This window comes from Eretmochelys imbricata, chromosome 7 (genome assembly GCF_965152235.1).
Source record: "Eretmochelys imbricata isolate rEreImb1 chromosome 7, rEreImb1.hap1, whole genome shotgun sequence".
In the NCBI taxonomy this organism is placed as follows: domain Eukaryota; kingdom Metazoa; phylum Chordata; order Testudines; family Cheloniidae; genus Eretmochelys; species Eretmochelys imbricata.
The window spans coordinates 83,210,727-83,227,257 of record NC_135578.1 but is presented as its reverse complement, the minus strand read 5'-3'; the positions used below and the strand labels follow the sequence as shown (position 1 = coordinate 83,227,257).

Sequence of the window (16,531 nt, the reverse complement as noted above, 5' to 3'; positions counted from 1 at the left end):
CCCCCCCATCTCATAACCACCAAGAAATGAGCAGAAATTCCTTTATGAAAATGTTTATAGGGATTTTGTGTTTAATTTGGTTCCATTATGTATAGGGGGCTCACTGAGAAATGGAAATCTTTTAAAATTAGTCAGTTTAAAGCTGTCAGTAGACTGTGCTGGCTGCCTCTTACTGCATCTGGCAAAGTCATCGCTTGTGAATCATGAACCCAATTCACTGTTGTCCAGTGGCCCCTTTATGGTGGCTGAGATGGCTCTAACTTGCAACTGCCATCGAACCACTCCCTGGTTGGACCCAGAATAAGGGAATCACAAAGGCTGTAAAAGAACAGGACTTGTGGCACCTTAAAGATTAACAACTTTATTTGAGCATAAGCTTTCGTGGGCTACAGCCCCCTTCATCAGATGCATAGAATGGAACATATAGTAAGAAGCTACATATATACATACAGAGAACATGAAAAGGTGGAAATTGCCATACCAACTCTAAGAGGCTAGTTAATTAAGATGAGCTATTATCAGCAGGAGAAATAAAACAAACTTTTGTAGTGATAATCAAGGTGGTCCATTTCAGACAGTTGACAAGAAGGTGTGAGGATACTTAACATGGGGAAATAGATTCAATTTTTGTAATGACCCAGCCACTCCCAGTCTCTATTCAAGCCCAAGTTAATGGTATCTAGTTTGCAGATTAATTCCAGTTCAGCAATTTCTTGTTGGAGTCTGTTTTTGAAGCTTTTCTGTTGCAAAATTGCCACCTTTAAGTCTGTTACTGAGTGGCCAGAGAGGTTGAAGTGTTCTCCTACCGGTTTTTTAATGTTATGATTCCTGATGTCAGATTTGTGTCCATTTATTTTTTTGGTTAGAGACTGTCTGGTCTGGCCAATGTACAGGGCAGAGAGGCATTGCTGGCACATGATGCCATATATCACATTGGTAGATGTGCAGGTGAATGAGCTCCTGATGGTGTGGCTGATGTGATTAGGCCCTATGATGGTGTCCCTTGAATAGATATGTGGACAGAGTTGGCATCTGGCTTTGTTGCAAGAATAGGTTCCTGGGTTAGTGTTTTTGTTCTGTGGTGTGTGGTTGCTGGTGAGTATTTGCTTCAGGTTGGGGGTCTGTCTGTAAGCGAGGACTGGCTTGCCTCCCAAAGCTGTATAAAGTCACCTCCCCTCATCCCCTCTGCTGTAGGCCCTGCACTGAGCAGAGCTCATGCGCATCAGTATCGAATCTTGTCTACGCTGGAAGCCCTACATCCGCACAGCTGCAGCCTCACAGCAGAATTCTTCTGTCAACAGGGCACAGTCCACAATGGGGGTTAGGTCAGCTTAACTGTGTCACTCAGCGGCGTGCATATTTCAGGTGGAGGGAAAGGTAATTTAATTTAAATACATTGCAAAATGTATACAGGATTGAATGACACAACTATACATTGCAAGAAATATTGGTAGTTATTAAATGTATATTGCTCACATCCATTTTATTTCAAAAAGACATCAGCAGGATGGGCACCTTAGATACCGTGACTTCCGGGATCATGTGTCATTGGCCAGTGTGATCCTGAATGATAAAATCTCTGTGTGCAGCTCTGAGGAAGAAGAGGGAGGAGGAGATGTTGCTTGTATTTGGTTTTGGCTCTTGTAATGTTTTGCTTCCTTCTAAAACTGTGTGCTGGAGGAGGAGGAGATGCTCACAAGACATTCTCTGATGAATACCAGAAAGAAAGCAGTTTATAGTACCAGACTTAATTAACTGAAAATGTTTAAATCAGAGAAGGAATCTCCTTGGGATTCTGTACATCAGTTTCCCACTCCATCCCTCCCAGAAACTGTAAGCTCGATCAGTTGCAAAACAAAAGAGAGAATCCACCACTTTTCTAGAATTATAGTGGCTCTGCAGAGGCAGATAATTAATAGACATTCCTGTTAACATCTTTACTGGTACTTGTGCACATGCAGAGAAGCTAACGAAAGGAAGCCACTATGGCTTCTGCTCCATTTGAAATGTCTATAGATGAAGGATGTGAGTGATGGAGGCACAGGAGCTGGCTTTCTCATTTCCCTGGGAGTGCTCGATCCCTGCTCTGCCCCAGGCCCCACCTCCACTCAACCTCCCCGCAAGGTCCCGTCTCTTCCTGCCCTCGCCCCATGTCTTCCCACCCTGTTCTGCCCCCTCCCCAAGCATGCCCTGCCCTCACTCGTCCCCTCCCCCCGTGCCTCCTGCACACTGCTGAACAGCTGAGGCACTGGGAGGGAGAGGAGGAGCTGATCACGGGGCCCACCAATGGGTGCTGAGCAACCACTATTTTGTTCCCATGGATGTTCCAGTCCCCAAACACCCATGGAGTCAGTCCCTATGGGTGGAGGGAATTGGTGTTTATCAGATGTGTTTATTTTAAAAAATTAGTAGGGAAAGACACTTTTGGCCAGAGTCTCATTTCCACTCTAGCCACTTTGAACCATTGAGTCAGAGTGGCCAGATCAGGCCAAAGTGGCAAGCAGAAATTCCCTTCGGGGGAGGTAAGCTGTCTGCAGGCATAAAGCTGGGAAAGCTGGCTCCTTTGCCAGCTGTGCACTCCCTACTCATAATGCGAAGAACCTGGAGAGGGAAGGAGCATTGATGGAGCTATGTTTTGCCATGTCGATGCTTTCTGTTTGACTGGCATACAGTCCCAAACAAAACAGAATCAGGGCGCTGTAAGTGGCTCCCTTATACCTGCCCGCTCCTTTTGTGCTGACCACAATTTGGAAACAGAGAGGAGGTGAGCCCTTTGTTTTCAAGCTTTCAAGAGAGTAGTACAGAAAATGGAGTAGAAAAGAAATGTACAAAATAAGGTGCCTTTCCTTTCCCAGTGTTTGCATGACCCCTAGACAGTGTTAGCAGGTAATAATGCCTACCCTTTACATAGCACTCTCATCTCCAAACAACTTTCCTATTGTAGCTAATTAACCTTCACAACACCCCCAGGGAGAGAGATGTTATTGTCCCCATCCTATGGATTAAAAAAACTAAGGCACTGAAAGACAAAGTATCATAACTTGACCAGAGTTGCAGTGGAAGTCTGCGAACAGATCTTCCCGGTTGTAGACTTGTGCCTTAACCACAAGACAATCCTCCCCTTTTTGTACTGTTCTCGTCCAAATGGGGCAGCAAGTCAATAGGAGGTAGACATTTCCATGTCTTCTCATACCAGAGTTTTGTCATTATTCTGTTGTCTTTTTCCAAGTCAGTGTCTTCCAACATCTCTTATTTTTTCTTTAGGATGAAAATGATAATCCACCCACGTTCAGCCGGCCATCCTATGTCATTACTGTCATGGAGGACATCATGGCAGGTATGGAAAAGTGTGCTCCCACTCTCTTTATGTAGCTTCCCATTTGTGGTGTCTGTCTTGTAATATTTTATATGGCCGCCTACTCAGCCAATAGGGATGTGGCATTAGATTCCAAAAGAGCCCAACTACCTGGCAGAGGGTGTCAGCATCCGAAGAGAAGCAAGTCTGCACAGAGAGAGAATTAACTGCCTAATGCCCAGACCTCCTGATTTCAATACATACATAATGCATTGTACACACGAGATGTGCACAGTCATGCACATTGCCTCTCTCCACACATACCATTGTAGCAGCTTAACCCGCTTGGGTGTTTTAGCATCAGACAGGGATGGGGGGAGTTGAAGGAAGGGCATTCTGAGGAAAAGCCATTGGTTCTGGGTCTTGTTTCCCCTGCTGATTCAACAGATTCAAACTGTTAGGCCTTCCACTGAGCCATGAAGAGTATCTTTTTGCTCTGGCATTTGCCTAGTGGGTGAGATTTGGGATGGCGTATAGCTCAATGATGGATGACACTTATGAGCACATTACCAAGTGTATATGTGACAGCCTCCATCTCAGCCAGCACTGGGGATTGAACCAGTGAGCTCTAGAGCTGAAAGCTTGCATCTCAACAGCTTGAGCTAAAGAGCCGGCCTCTGCAGCTGGAACTGTAATGCTCACATCCTCTGGACCAGGCACAAAGGGGGAGACACAACACATGCTGACCAGTGGGTTACATATATTTGTTAACGTTGTTCGCCATCCAGAGTTTGTGTGATGGTCCCTTTTTTAAGTTGAAAATTAAAATACATCTCTTGCATATAACTCAGACAAAACTATTGCAAATCCCACCCTGTGCGTGTCTAAAGCGCTCTGTGGTGGTGGTGGTATTTATTATTTGTTTTGCTGTAGTGTCTAGGAGCCCTAGATTAGGAGTCATGGACCAAGGCTCCCCATTGTGCTAGCACTGTTCAAAGACAGTCCCTGTTGGCCTAACTCTGCTCCCACTGGAGTCAATGGTAAAACTCCCATAGAGTTCACTGGAAGCAGATATAGGCAACTCTGAGTGCTTTTGAAATCCCACTCGCAAATAGATTATGTACTTACATCCATACAGGGTTCAATGAAGGTGCCTATAGGTAGAGTGGCATAAGGGTTGGGAGAGGAGCTGTGCTATCCAAGCAGTGCTAACTGGTGGCATTCTGCCTGCCTAGGGCAGAATCTGTGATCATACCTCCAGGAACACTGGTAGGGGGGCACATGTTTACTGACCTACATTGCTGCATTGTTGGAAAAAAGCATTGCTTGTATTTCTCCCAATGCCTTCCCAGGCTGGCCAATGCATGGGTAGGGGCAGTCTATCCACACATGTTTCCTCTTGGATGCTCAGCCATGCTAGTGGGCCTCCATCCTTATAACTGGTGAATATTGAATGCAGAATTATTGCTCCCGCCTGCATGGTAGCATGAGGCCTGACAAACTCCCAAAGCACCTGTGCTTGGTACAATCCTAATTTTCCACACTGTGTGTCCGTGCGTACTGTACCCAGGGGGTAACAGGGCTTCTGCTCTCACCAGGCAGTTGCATTAGGAAGCAGCATCTCCCTGTTCGTAGCTCTGCTGGTAAATATCAAGTAAAACATGTACGTGATTTGTGCTTATATGGTGAAAACCGGAAGAGCTAGAGTAAACCTGTAAAAGGCAAAAATGACTTTCTATCCAATTAGAGCTCAAGCTCCCCCACTCTCCACCTTCCCATACAGTTCACACCCTTGTCTTACTGAGAAAGAAACTTGTGAAAGAAACAGCCTCCCAGCTTCCTCCTAGCTATGCAACCAAAGGTCCTCACCGTGGCACTTAAATTCCTTCAACATTAAATACCTTTTTGTTAAAGAGTTTATCCTTGTCAGCTTTCCTGGGGCATGTAAGTAGCAAATCCATCGTGAACTGCTCGCTGGTCATGACCGAGCTGGTGGTGGTAGTGATTACACATCCGACCAGAGCTGGCTCATGCAGCCTCGTTCCCCTGGATTAACATTAAAATGCCACTAACATGGCACTTAAAATCCCTGAGGGCCTGTGTACTTTCTTTAAGAGTTGCCAAGTGATTGTCTCTCACTTTGGGATTCCTGGACATAGTGACAAGTTTGAATTGGGTGTTAGAGCTGCTGATAATACAGCAGTCAGTTTGGAGGGATGGACCAGTTAGCAGGATAGAAAACCATAGACCTATTGAAAGAACAGCTGGGAATAGATATGAAAGTGCTTCCTGGTTTGGGGGTGCTGTGCTTTCTGACCCAGCCCTTGTCCATCAGTTTGCTAACAAATATGCATCTTTGATTCCTCATTTCTGGTGTTTTCCAAGGAGCCACAGTGCTATTTTTAAATGCCACTGATTTGGACCGGTCCAGAGAATATGGTCAAGAGTCAATTATCTACTCCCTGGAAGGTTCCTCTCACTTCCGGATCAACGCTCGCTCAGGTGAGCTTGCCCATGTGATCTTTCTCTTTCCCCTCACCTCTCTTCCTCCTTCCAGCATCTTTCATATTCTCTCCTTTTCTACCTCTCTCGCATCTTTCTTTCTTCCTTCCATCCATCCTTTTATTCTTGTCATTTTCCTCCCTCCATTCCTCCCCCTCTCCACGATCTTTCTCATGTTCCCCACTGTGTTTATTGTAGGAGGAACTCGGCCTAAGGGAGTATAAAGTGCCCCTGGTCCCAGGACTTCAGGCACAATTACCCATCCTGCCACTATAGTACAGGGTTCCCAAATCCACAGCCATTTTCAAGAAGGAAGTGGGAGAGTGACTAGCAAACAAAGGGCCCTGGTCCAAGGGGATCTCTAATCAACATTCTACTCTGTTATCCAGTCTAGGAGAAGGGAAAGGGGGTTATTTCCCAGGGCTGCTTTGGGATTAGTTTTAGATGGCACAACTGGCCATGATTATGAAGAAGCTCACATCACATTGTTCTAAGCTGTTGCTGACCTAGCAATGCTGGGAGGAAGCTCTCTGGAAAAATCTGAGTATCCAGTGCAACCCAAGAACTCCTTTCACTCACAGCCTCACTGCAAATCAAGGTACATTGTAGCATATATTGGTACATAAGGGCATTTAAGAAACGGTGGAACAGAAAGATACTGCAGAACTGTGTCTGACTGCTCAGTGCCTTCAAGATGTATGCACTTTCTAGAGATGTTCCTGCTTCAAATGAGCTGAACCTGCTCTGTAAAGGTGCACTTAATTAGATGCAATTTTGTGGACAGGCAGAATGATCCATCATTGCGACACATTCATATTTAAAACTTTTTTACTGATTAATTTTTTCAGCCCGTGAATTAATTGATGCCACAAAACTTTGGAAGCAAATATATTTTAAGAAGACCTTTTAACCTTTTAAATTTCTCTCATCTAGATTAATATTCCCTCTCCTCCTGCTTCCTTCTATTGCTGCTCTGGACAGCCCCTCACATAAAATCTCCTCCATAGTGGAGCACAGTCCTCCGTGCTGAGCTCCTTTCAACAACTGGAATGCGGAGTAGAGGGAGAAGAAGAGGTGAATGGCAGGAAGGTAACTTGGCATTGAAAGGCGATTACAGATGGTTGAAGAGATAACAGAAATAATGTCATTGTGATCTGACACAGCGTGGAAAATGCTGTCCAAATCAAACTAAGGCTTGGCTCCTTTCCGTGAGCTGCTATTACCTTGGTAATATCAGCTGTCAGATTCCTGTGTTATTTTTTCTACATGTTCGTTAAGAGACAGTGATGTCCTCACAAGGCTGTGAAGTCACTGAGCTCAAGCCAGGTAACATTACAGTGATGTCACAGATTACCTGTCATCTAGGTTAATATATCTGAACTTTGAGAGCAACAAAGCAGAGCCTGAATTCGTCCAGATTATTTCTAGACTTTGTTTCACAAGCTTTGCACAGCCTGAGTCTGCAATCGCAGCAAAAAGACGGACAAGTGCATTGCAGAGTGGATCTGTTTGTACGAGTGTTCCATCACAGAACACGCTACTACACAACCACATCACTGATCTGGTCCTCACCATGGCTGTTTCAAGGGGATCGTTAGTGTCACCATGACTCATTGTCCCTAGGTCATGGCTGGAATCTCAAGTTCCAATAGCTAATTACAAATATAGACAGGTCACTCATCTAGTGTCACTGAAGTGACCGAGTACTCTAATGCCCTCACACAAAACTTAAAACATGGCCCTTACTAGGAATACTTAAACGTATCGAGAGTGGGAGGATACCAGTCCTCTTAAGTACCCTTACCTTACCGGGGGAAGGGATGGAGTGGACCCCTCTGAGGATTTACAAAGATTGCCCTAGAAAATTATAGGTGTCTGTTTTAAACAGAATCATGGAATTGACATTGCTTCTCTTTCACTGTCCATGTCTCTCAGCTCTCTGCGTATGCTCATTTGTGGAAGAAACTGATCACGTTTCCAAATGGGAACTTTTCACCCCTTCACAATGATCTCTCTCTCTTTTTTACTCATATATTCAGGCTTATGTACACTTTTGTTCTTTAGTATTTCCAAATGCTCATGCCACTCTCTTTATCCCATCTGGGCAAGTGCCCAGGAATCACTTTTATCCTATGTCTCTCCCATTTCCCCTTTCTGCAGGTGAAATCACCACAACCTCTTTGCTGGACCGGGAGGCCAAATCAGAGTACATACTCATTGTCCGGGCCGTGGATGGTGGCGTGGGTCACAACCAGAAAACAGGCATTGCCACTGTGAGTTCAAATGCTTTTGTCTCAGCAAAACTGCTCCTTGCTCTGATAGTACAAGAGATGTAATGAGCAGCCGGTACTAATATAAGGATGACAGTCCTTCTTGAATCTGTTCTTCCACTTGCGAGTCGCTGGAAGTGTCTTTGCAGTGCTAAAGGGGAGAGCTCTCTGAGGTAGTTCTTGCTGGTGCTGGGTACAGTACCCCCTTGATAGCTTGATGTTTCCTGTTGAATCTAGGGCAGGCAGGTTACAGTCCTGCTGAGTCTGAGTGGCTGGCGTGTCTGCTGCTGTGTCCTCTTTGAGGCTACATGGGAGAGGACCAGTCTCCTAATAAATTCATTAAAAGGCAAAGACAGTTTCTGGAATGGAATACCTTAACCTATTTCCTAAAAGTATCTGTAATTAGAGAACCTGAAAACTTGGTGGGAAGTTGGTGTCTGATTAAAGTTTGACTATTGCATTTAGCTGGAATATGCACCCAGGATTCACCAGCCACTGCACCACCTTTTGAATAGGAAAGAAGAGCCCAAAACCCAGTGCTCCTGGGATCTTCATAGGACATACATGCCTGGGGTTCCCTAACAAACCATGCTAGTGCCCTTTAAATAGCAAACATTGCCTGTGATAACCCTAGAGAATGAACGTGTTGGGATTCACACCAGCTGACCAGCAGCTACTGCCCCACCTTTACACGCCCCCAGAAATCCACACAGTGAATGTATGCACACCCCGGAATAAGTTGACATGCCACTCCAGTGTCTTGAAATAGAACAGCACCTGGGAGAAAGGGAACAGTTTAGCTGTGGGTTAATATCCCAAGGGAAGCAGTGTAAGCTTGGGGCCTTAAAATGGGACTGGAAAGCACATGAAAGAGAGAGAATGTGCTGTAGAGAACAATCCTGCATCTGCCTCTAGGTAATGGAGCAATTGATCTGCTAGGTCTTTTCTTTCTCAGATGTTATGAAACAGCCCTAAAGAGCCTATGCTTGTGATTCAGCATACCCTCAGCAGGCCCCATGTGCAAATCCTCCGGGATATCCATTGGGAATACACATCTGAGCTTCACCTAACAAACCTCTTCTGTGCCTTAAATAGAAAACAGTGCCTGGGATAGCCCTGGAGACCACAAACTTGAGATTCTCCTGACCTACCACTGGATGGCACCCGTGTTCCACCTGCGTGTGGCTGAACAAATGTGCATCTCTCTGAATTGCGTGATCTGACCCTCAGTCTCCTTTTGAGCTAAATAGACACATGCACGGTTTGCTTTGGTTTGTTTTAGGAGACTATTTGCTAATCTTAAAATCCTGATCTTGACTTAGCATCTCTTTGAGCTTTGGAGTGATATTGTAGAAGCAACCAGCAGCTGGGGACAGCTGTCTGAGCCCCGAATGCTGGGACAGGCATGATAGGGTTCCTGCATCCCCACTGTGTATTCTCTTGCACATGAATGATAATAGAGAGAGCTTGTAAGAGCTGGTTAAAACTCTTAAAGCTGTTACAGTCAACAGCTGGTTTACAGTCAGTGTATATGTATGTATGCTTGCTTTCTGGTGTGCGTGAGGACTAAAAGAGTGGGATTTGGCACTAAGGAAAAATGTACTGGAAATGTTAGGAGGGTTTGTGTTTAAAAAGAAAGGTGCCCCATGAACCAGGGCTTGAAATTCAATAGAAGTGGTTACCTGACAGTGTTTTGCTCTGTGCCTGCCCAGTTAGCCTAGTCACCCTCCCAAAGCTAAACTGCACTTTGATTCAGGTTTCCTCAGCAGCAACCTTCTGCCATCACCTCCATCCCTCACAGATTAGCAGAAACATGGGGCCTTTCCACACAGCCCCAAGGTGAAGCTGGAAGCAGAACGTGCACATAAACGTATAGATGTACTTTCACTAACCCAAGCGCTGGGCAGGCCTTTTCTTGTTGTCCCTCCTCCCCTTTTATTTATTCTTCCCCTCTGAGACTTTTTATTTTGATCGCTCTTGACTTGGCCTGGATTTAAACCGGAGAGCTAGCGTGTGAAAGGCTCTGCATCCCACCGCCAATCCCATGAGCCATCTGGACCCTGTGGACCCACCCCCAGCCACCTCCTTTTCTTACATTGGAAAAAAAAGTTAACACTTCAGAGTGCCATTCTCTTCCTGCTTTGTATTCTGTACCCTTTTCTGCTTCTCTGTTGCTCCCTGCTCTGCACCCACCATCCATGTTCTCTTACCCGTTGCCTATCCCTCGCTCATTCCCTTCTTGCTTCTTTCACTTAATGGTCTTGTTCTTTGCTTTTTCCTCCCTTTCCTAACATTCTTCCCCTGTGATCCCTACATCCTGCCACAATGACTGAGTTAGGTGCCTTACTGGGAAGAGAACTTTCAGAAATACAGTAAAATGCCCTGTTCAATAAACAGCAGCCCCAGGCTGCTAAATTAATGGGAATTTCAAACTCTGTAAATAATTTATCAGGGTAGTGAGAGATCAAGGAAATTGCTCAGACTGCATCTTGTAGTGTCTCTGATTAGAGTTTATGAGGGAAGCAGCTGCTCTCAGCCCTGCCAAAACTTTTCAAATGGAGAATGGCTAACTTTGCTACAATAGGGCAGTTGTAATGAACAATGGCACCCCAACTACAGCCCTTACCAGCATTGGCTATCTTGCATTGCACTGCCTGCCATGGGAAATCAGGCAGCTCCCCTTGGCCTCCCTCAAACTGCAACATCTGGAGGTCCAGTTTCGGTTTACATCCTGTTGGCCTTACTTGTGGAATTAGTGCCATTGACTTACTGGGGCCGTTCATGTAAGGTGACCAGGATTTGTTTGGTTCTGGGCCATAGCAGGGAGTATGTGGACCAGAGCCCAGGAAAGGTGAGAGTTTGGGGAAGAGTGTAAAAAATGTCCTGCAAATATTTGTTTGCATGTTCAAACAAATTCCCTTTCTCTGTGCCTTCAGTGTCCATTTTCCATGAGTCTGCTTGTGTGTGGTTCTTAGCCCAACGATCACAAGAACCCTCCCTTTATGACTAGGCATTAGGAATTCTGCAGTTTTCTTCTGTTGTAACATGGGGTCCCAGTATGGAAAATGCCCAAACCACTGTCCTACTCAGCGAGTTCACAGATAGGAATGTTTGTGGAAACAGCAACTTTTAAGGGAATGTAGAAGAATATTCATGTAAAACTCACTCTGAATTCATCAGTGCAAGGATTCACTCTAAACCTGAATCAAAGTGTTATGCTTGTCCAGTCAAGGAAAGGAAACCACGCCATTCGACCTATATATCCATACAAAACAAACCAACTTTCTTCGGATTTCAGATATGGAACATGCCACCCAACATACAGACTGAGACTATTCAGCAAATAAGTTCAAATAATGAAAACATCAGAGATTGGCCGAATTGGTCAAATTTCTGTACTTGTTGTGACTGTTTCACTTGGCTCTAGACAGCAGTGTTTATGGAGAAGCTCTCATGGCACTCAGCACAGTGCTCCTGAAACGGTGCATGGTGAGAAGCACCTTCTCGTCTGGTAGAGACAATGAATTGGCTTTAAGAAGAAATCCTTTTAATTACACTCATCATTTCGGAGCTACCCACAGGGACAGCCGTCTTGCTAAAATGACCTCATTTGTGACACTGGCTCAGAGGGAAAGGTGAAGGGACCAGGGTCAGACATTGTAAGCCCAACCCTATCTGACATGAATATGCAGAAGCACTGAGGTAGATTTGCAGCTACTCTAGAGTCATACCGTGCTGCTTACTGGATAGGAGAGTCCATATTCACACTTATCATTTTGCAGGTGAACATCACTTTGCTGGACATTAACGATAACTATCCCATGTGGAAGGATGATCCGTACTTCATTAACCTGGTGGAAATGACCCCCCCAGACTCCGATGTCACAACGGTATGTGCCATGACAGCCAACAGAATGCACCCTCTGAATCCAGAAGCACAAAGAAACTAGTTTTAATCTTTGTGCTGTCTGGACTGACTTTTAGCATATGTACTATTGAAGGGCTGATGCCTTTAACTGGAGACAAAGATCTGTGCATGCTTCTGCCTCACAGAGCTGCCAGGGTACCTCAGTCCTGCTATACCAACCCTGAGCCCTGCAGCACCATTGTGTATATATATCTCTCCATCCTGACTTGCCATCTCCGGTCCCCTCCATCATGCCAGCCCTGGCACTCTCCCAGGCAGGATTTGGCACACTGTGCCAAATTCATTTTCGCCACATTCACTGTGTTTGGCACAATGCAGAGAATAGGTATTGTAAGAAGTCTGTTCCTTTAATCCAGTGGTGTTCACATGGCCAGAAAGTGGGATACAGGAAGGAAATCCTGGTGCTTAAAGTCATGGAGTTAACAGGCCTTTGTTGAAAGGAAAACTGCACATTGATTGTAAAAATGCAATAACCACATCATCTGGTTGGATAAATCACCAATAAGGTTAAATTGTTATTAACCATAATAAATGAAACAGCCACCATCTTGCACGTCTGCTGAGAAAGTTTGTACTGCTGTTTAGCAGATGAATACAGGAACAAGGCTAGAGGCTTTCCTGGCTGATTAAAGCCAAATTCTGCTGCCTATTAAGGGATTTTCTTGTTTAATTTAACAATGGTTTAAATGTCTCCACAATGTTTTGTTTTAACAATGGTTTAAATGTCTCCACAATGTTTTGTAGCATTTTCTAATAAATATCATTATTGACCTTAAAACAGAAGTCCCCAGCCATTTCACTCATTTATCTACTAAATAGCAGTTGCTTTGTCTCAAGCTACTTGACGTCAGTGGGACTCCATGTGGGCGAGAGGGTCTGCGTGAGTAGATTCCACTGCAGAAGAGGGGACTCTATCAGCTGATTGGCTTTCTTGCTGGAAAGTGCCAGTGAAATGGCAGCTCCCATTCAGGGACCCCAGCGCGGTTTAAAATTATGAAGATCTCAGCACCATGGCAGATACTTCTCATTTTAAAAAAATGAAAATTGAAAAGTGGGTCCTTAGCTGGTGTAAATCAGTGTAACTCCACTGCCCTAGGTGGATTTGTCCATTTGCACTAGCTGAGGATATAGCCTGGAGTTATCCCATGTACCTGCTTCCTCTAGTAAATATTAATTTAGCAATCTAAAGCCCTGATTTTGCCAAGACTTATACACATGCTTAGCTTTATGTTCAGTAGGTAATCTCATTAAAGCTAATAGGACTGTTGTTACAGTGCAGAAAGTTAAGTCTTTGAAGGATCAGAGTTTAACATGTTGAGACTACACCAATCACTGCAGTTTCCTTAGAGATAGTGCAGGCTCTCTACAGCATGAGGCTGGAATCTGATCCATGTGCAATATGGGACTTGAACTTTGTGTCCTCCACTGTGCATCTGGGCCCTGATATGATTATAAAGGCATGAAAGTCCATTTGGAGAACACAGTCCTTGAACTGCAGCCATGCTTCCCACCCCACGCATGTTGCAATCTTTCCTCTGTGTGTGTGTGTGTGTGTGTCTTTAAAACAATGTTTTTGGCTCACTTCTGCTTTCCTAGCCTCGCCTGTGATCTCCCTCAAGGACCTCTCTGAAAGGCATTGATTTAAAGTCTTTCAAATCTCTTCAGCAAAATAAAAGAAAGGAGGAGAGAGAATTATTTTCCATCACACTGGGAGAAAAATGATGAGCGTGAAACAGAAAATAAATGAGGGAAAAGTGAAGAGAATCCACAAAATCATCAAACAGGAAAGACTGGGGAAAAAATCCTGTAGTGAAACATTAATCTTGGAGCGGGAGGGAGAATAGATTCCATTCCAAGCCCACCTTGCAGAAATTAACTCTGCATCACCTTAGCTGGCCTATCTGCTTCCCCTTCCCCATGGGGGAGCAAGCTATGCTTTCTGAGTGCACGATTCACTTGGACACATGGCTGTGGCTCCTTCTGCATCTGTTCCTATTGGGAAGAATCTGTCGGCAGCAGGATAAGGGAAAGCAGAGGGGATTAATAATGTGTTAAATTATTATTATTTATGCTGAGCAAATATAATTTATTCCTGTGTAATTAAAATGAAGCATTGTGGCTGATAAAGGCAAACGGAGGTGGTGATTCCTATGGCATATTGCTTTGTAACCCTTTGCTCTGCCACTGGATCTCTGCACTTGTAAGTACACGCCTGAAGGAGTTAGAACAGACACTTAGATCACGTGGACAGACATTAACTGGGCAGGGGCTGGATGGGCTTCCTTCCATCTCTAAATATTCTTGTGCTCTTTGTTACTATGAAGCTTCCATCAATGGTGATCCTCAGAGACAGGGTACTGGACTTGTTGACCATTGGTCTATTTGGGTGCAGCAGTTTGTGCGGAGCTTGAGGCCTGGTAAAAGCTATGATGTTCAGAGTTGCAATTTCCACTCTGCCAATAATCCCACCCATTTTACCTACATTGTATAGTATAGTACAGTACTAAGGTACACTTCATTACTATTTGCATACATATTTTGGTGCATTACAGTGGTACTCAGGAGCCCCAATCAGGGCCTTATTGTGCTAGGTGCACCATTGTAAAGCACCTAACATGTTTTGGGGCACAATACAAATAATAAATCTCTGCCATTGCTATTGCTGTGGTATCCAGGCAATGTTATCTGCCATTTGTGCGATGATTTCTGTGTAAAATGGGGTGAGTTGAGCAGAAAGATTCAGGGTTTAGAGGTTTCAGGGCTGGGCCACTGGCTCCTAAAAATCAACTGTTGCCAGTTGGCAAATGCTCCAGCTTCTATATCCCAACACAGATGAGCTGTAAGACCAAGGCCCTGCTCCCTTGTGGCAATTAAAACTCTGATGGAACTTTTTGTAAATTAACCCTAGTGTCCATATCAAATTCTGTGGGGGTAATTTGTCTGTCTGAATTCCCCTTGCAGTTTGAGTTGGATGCTGTATTCTTCTCTATTTACTCTCCTAAATTGTTGTATGAGGTTGTTGTTACAGCACCCACCTTCCACCCAAGAAAGAGGCTGCACTTAAGTGCTGGGCAAATAATCCTCGTCTACTTCACAGGGAAACTGTGCAGGTTGATTAGTCTCAGTAAAATGCTGTGATGGAAGGTGCCATATAAGGGTTCCATATTTCTCTTCCATTATTTTTGAGCTGTAGGGATGTCTTGTATGAAACACAATGTGTATTTCTTCAGCATGCCACTGCTCCTGCTGCTTATTCCCCACTGAAAGTCATCTTGCATTTGACATCACAATTAGTTGCTGGAAAAATTATAATTATATCACCAACATAATACTAATTCAGGTGAGGGACAAGCCACAGGAGCAGTAAAGTCCTAAGTAACAAAGTTCTTATTTTTATGTAAGTATCCCTGAGAATTAAAAGCTCCAAGGGAGAAAAATAAAACAGAAAATGTATGACACAGAAGAGAATGATGCTTAAAGAGGGTGATTTTTCAAATCATGGGGCAACACAAGCTCTTTAGTGCACTTAATTTTTTATTCCTTTTTGGTTTCCTTTAATTTCCTTTTCAGTTTTTCATCTCAGATCCAAGAGTTGGCTGCGTGGATGCGCTGCACTGAACAGGGTTCCCCGATTTAGCAGACTGACATCTGCACTTTGGTCTCTTCAGGTGGTTGCTATTGACCCTGACCTGGCTGAGAATGGCTCCCTTGTGTACAGCATCAGGCCACCGAATAAATTCTACAGTCTCAACAGCACCACGGGGAAGATCCGGACCACGGGGGTCGTGTTGGATAGAGAGAACCCAAACCCCCAAGAAGCTGAACTGATGAGGAAGATCGTGGTCTCCGTCACTGACCGTAAGCTCCAGCTCAGTTATTCTGCGCCATGCTGCTTCTCTTTGCTTACTGTATGCCTTTGCCATTTGTGTCTCCTGTTGCTCCAAATATAGGATCTGTCTATTTTTGCATTCTGTTTTTTCTCTTTGTACCGTTATCAAGCAGAGTGTAAGTTATTGGAGTGGCATGATAGAATTCCCTTAAATTATCATGTTGCATAATTGTTTTTGACATAGCAGGACTGGTAGCAACCACTGTGGCTAAGGTTACATAAGCATTTCCATTCTAACTTTCTGTTTTCACTTGCATGTACTTTTCTGAAACTTTCTCATAGCAGGCTAAAATTTTTTTCCAAGTCTGGTCTCTGCTTAAAGGCAATTTAGGGTTTTTTGTTTTTGTTTTTTTTTATTTTGAGCAAAATAGATGAGCCATTTCTGAGGAGAAGAATGGGGAGGGAGAGGAAATACTTGCCCAATTATATAAAAAAAATGCAATTTTTGTGATTTCGTTTAATAGTGCAGACAAATTAGATGAGAGAGGTGAAATTGGCCTAAAATTAACCCTTCCTGTGGAGAAGTGCTTTTGAGTGTTATGGTGAAAACTGAGTTTGCTTTCATTGAGTTATGACCAGATTGCACTTTGTGCATGTACAGTGTGTTTCGGAAGGATTTGCTCACTCAGCGTGTAGAGTGTGCAGCT

The 16,531-nt window shown here is 44.3% G+C and overlaps 1 protein-coding gene across 1 annotated transcript in view; it reads left to right on the top strand.

The window, feature by feature from the left end:
- CDH23 (cadherin related 23) overlaps window positions 1–16,531 on the top strand; it is a 498,190-nt gene that overhangs the window by 322,787 nt on the left and 158,872 nt on the right. The window contains exons 18-22 of the mRNA XM_077821918.1: window positions 3,265–3,337; window positions 5,681–5,797; window positions 7,958–8,070; window positions 11,850–11,957; window positions 15,664–15,853. Coding sequence (XP_077678044.1) covers window positions 3,265–3,337; window positions 5,681–5,797; window positions 7,958–8,070; window positions 11,850–11,957; window positions 15,664–15,853 — 601 coding nt within the window. The remainder of the gene's footprint in view (window positions 1–3,264; window positions 3,338–5,680; window positions 5,798–7,957; window positions 8,071–11,849; window positions 11,958–15,663; window positions 15,854–16,531) is intronic.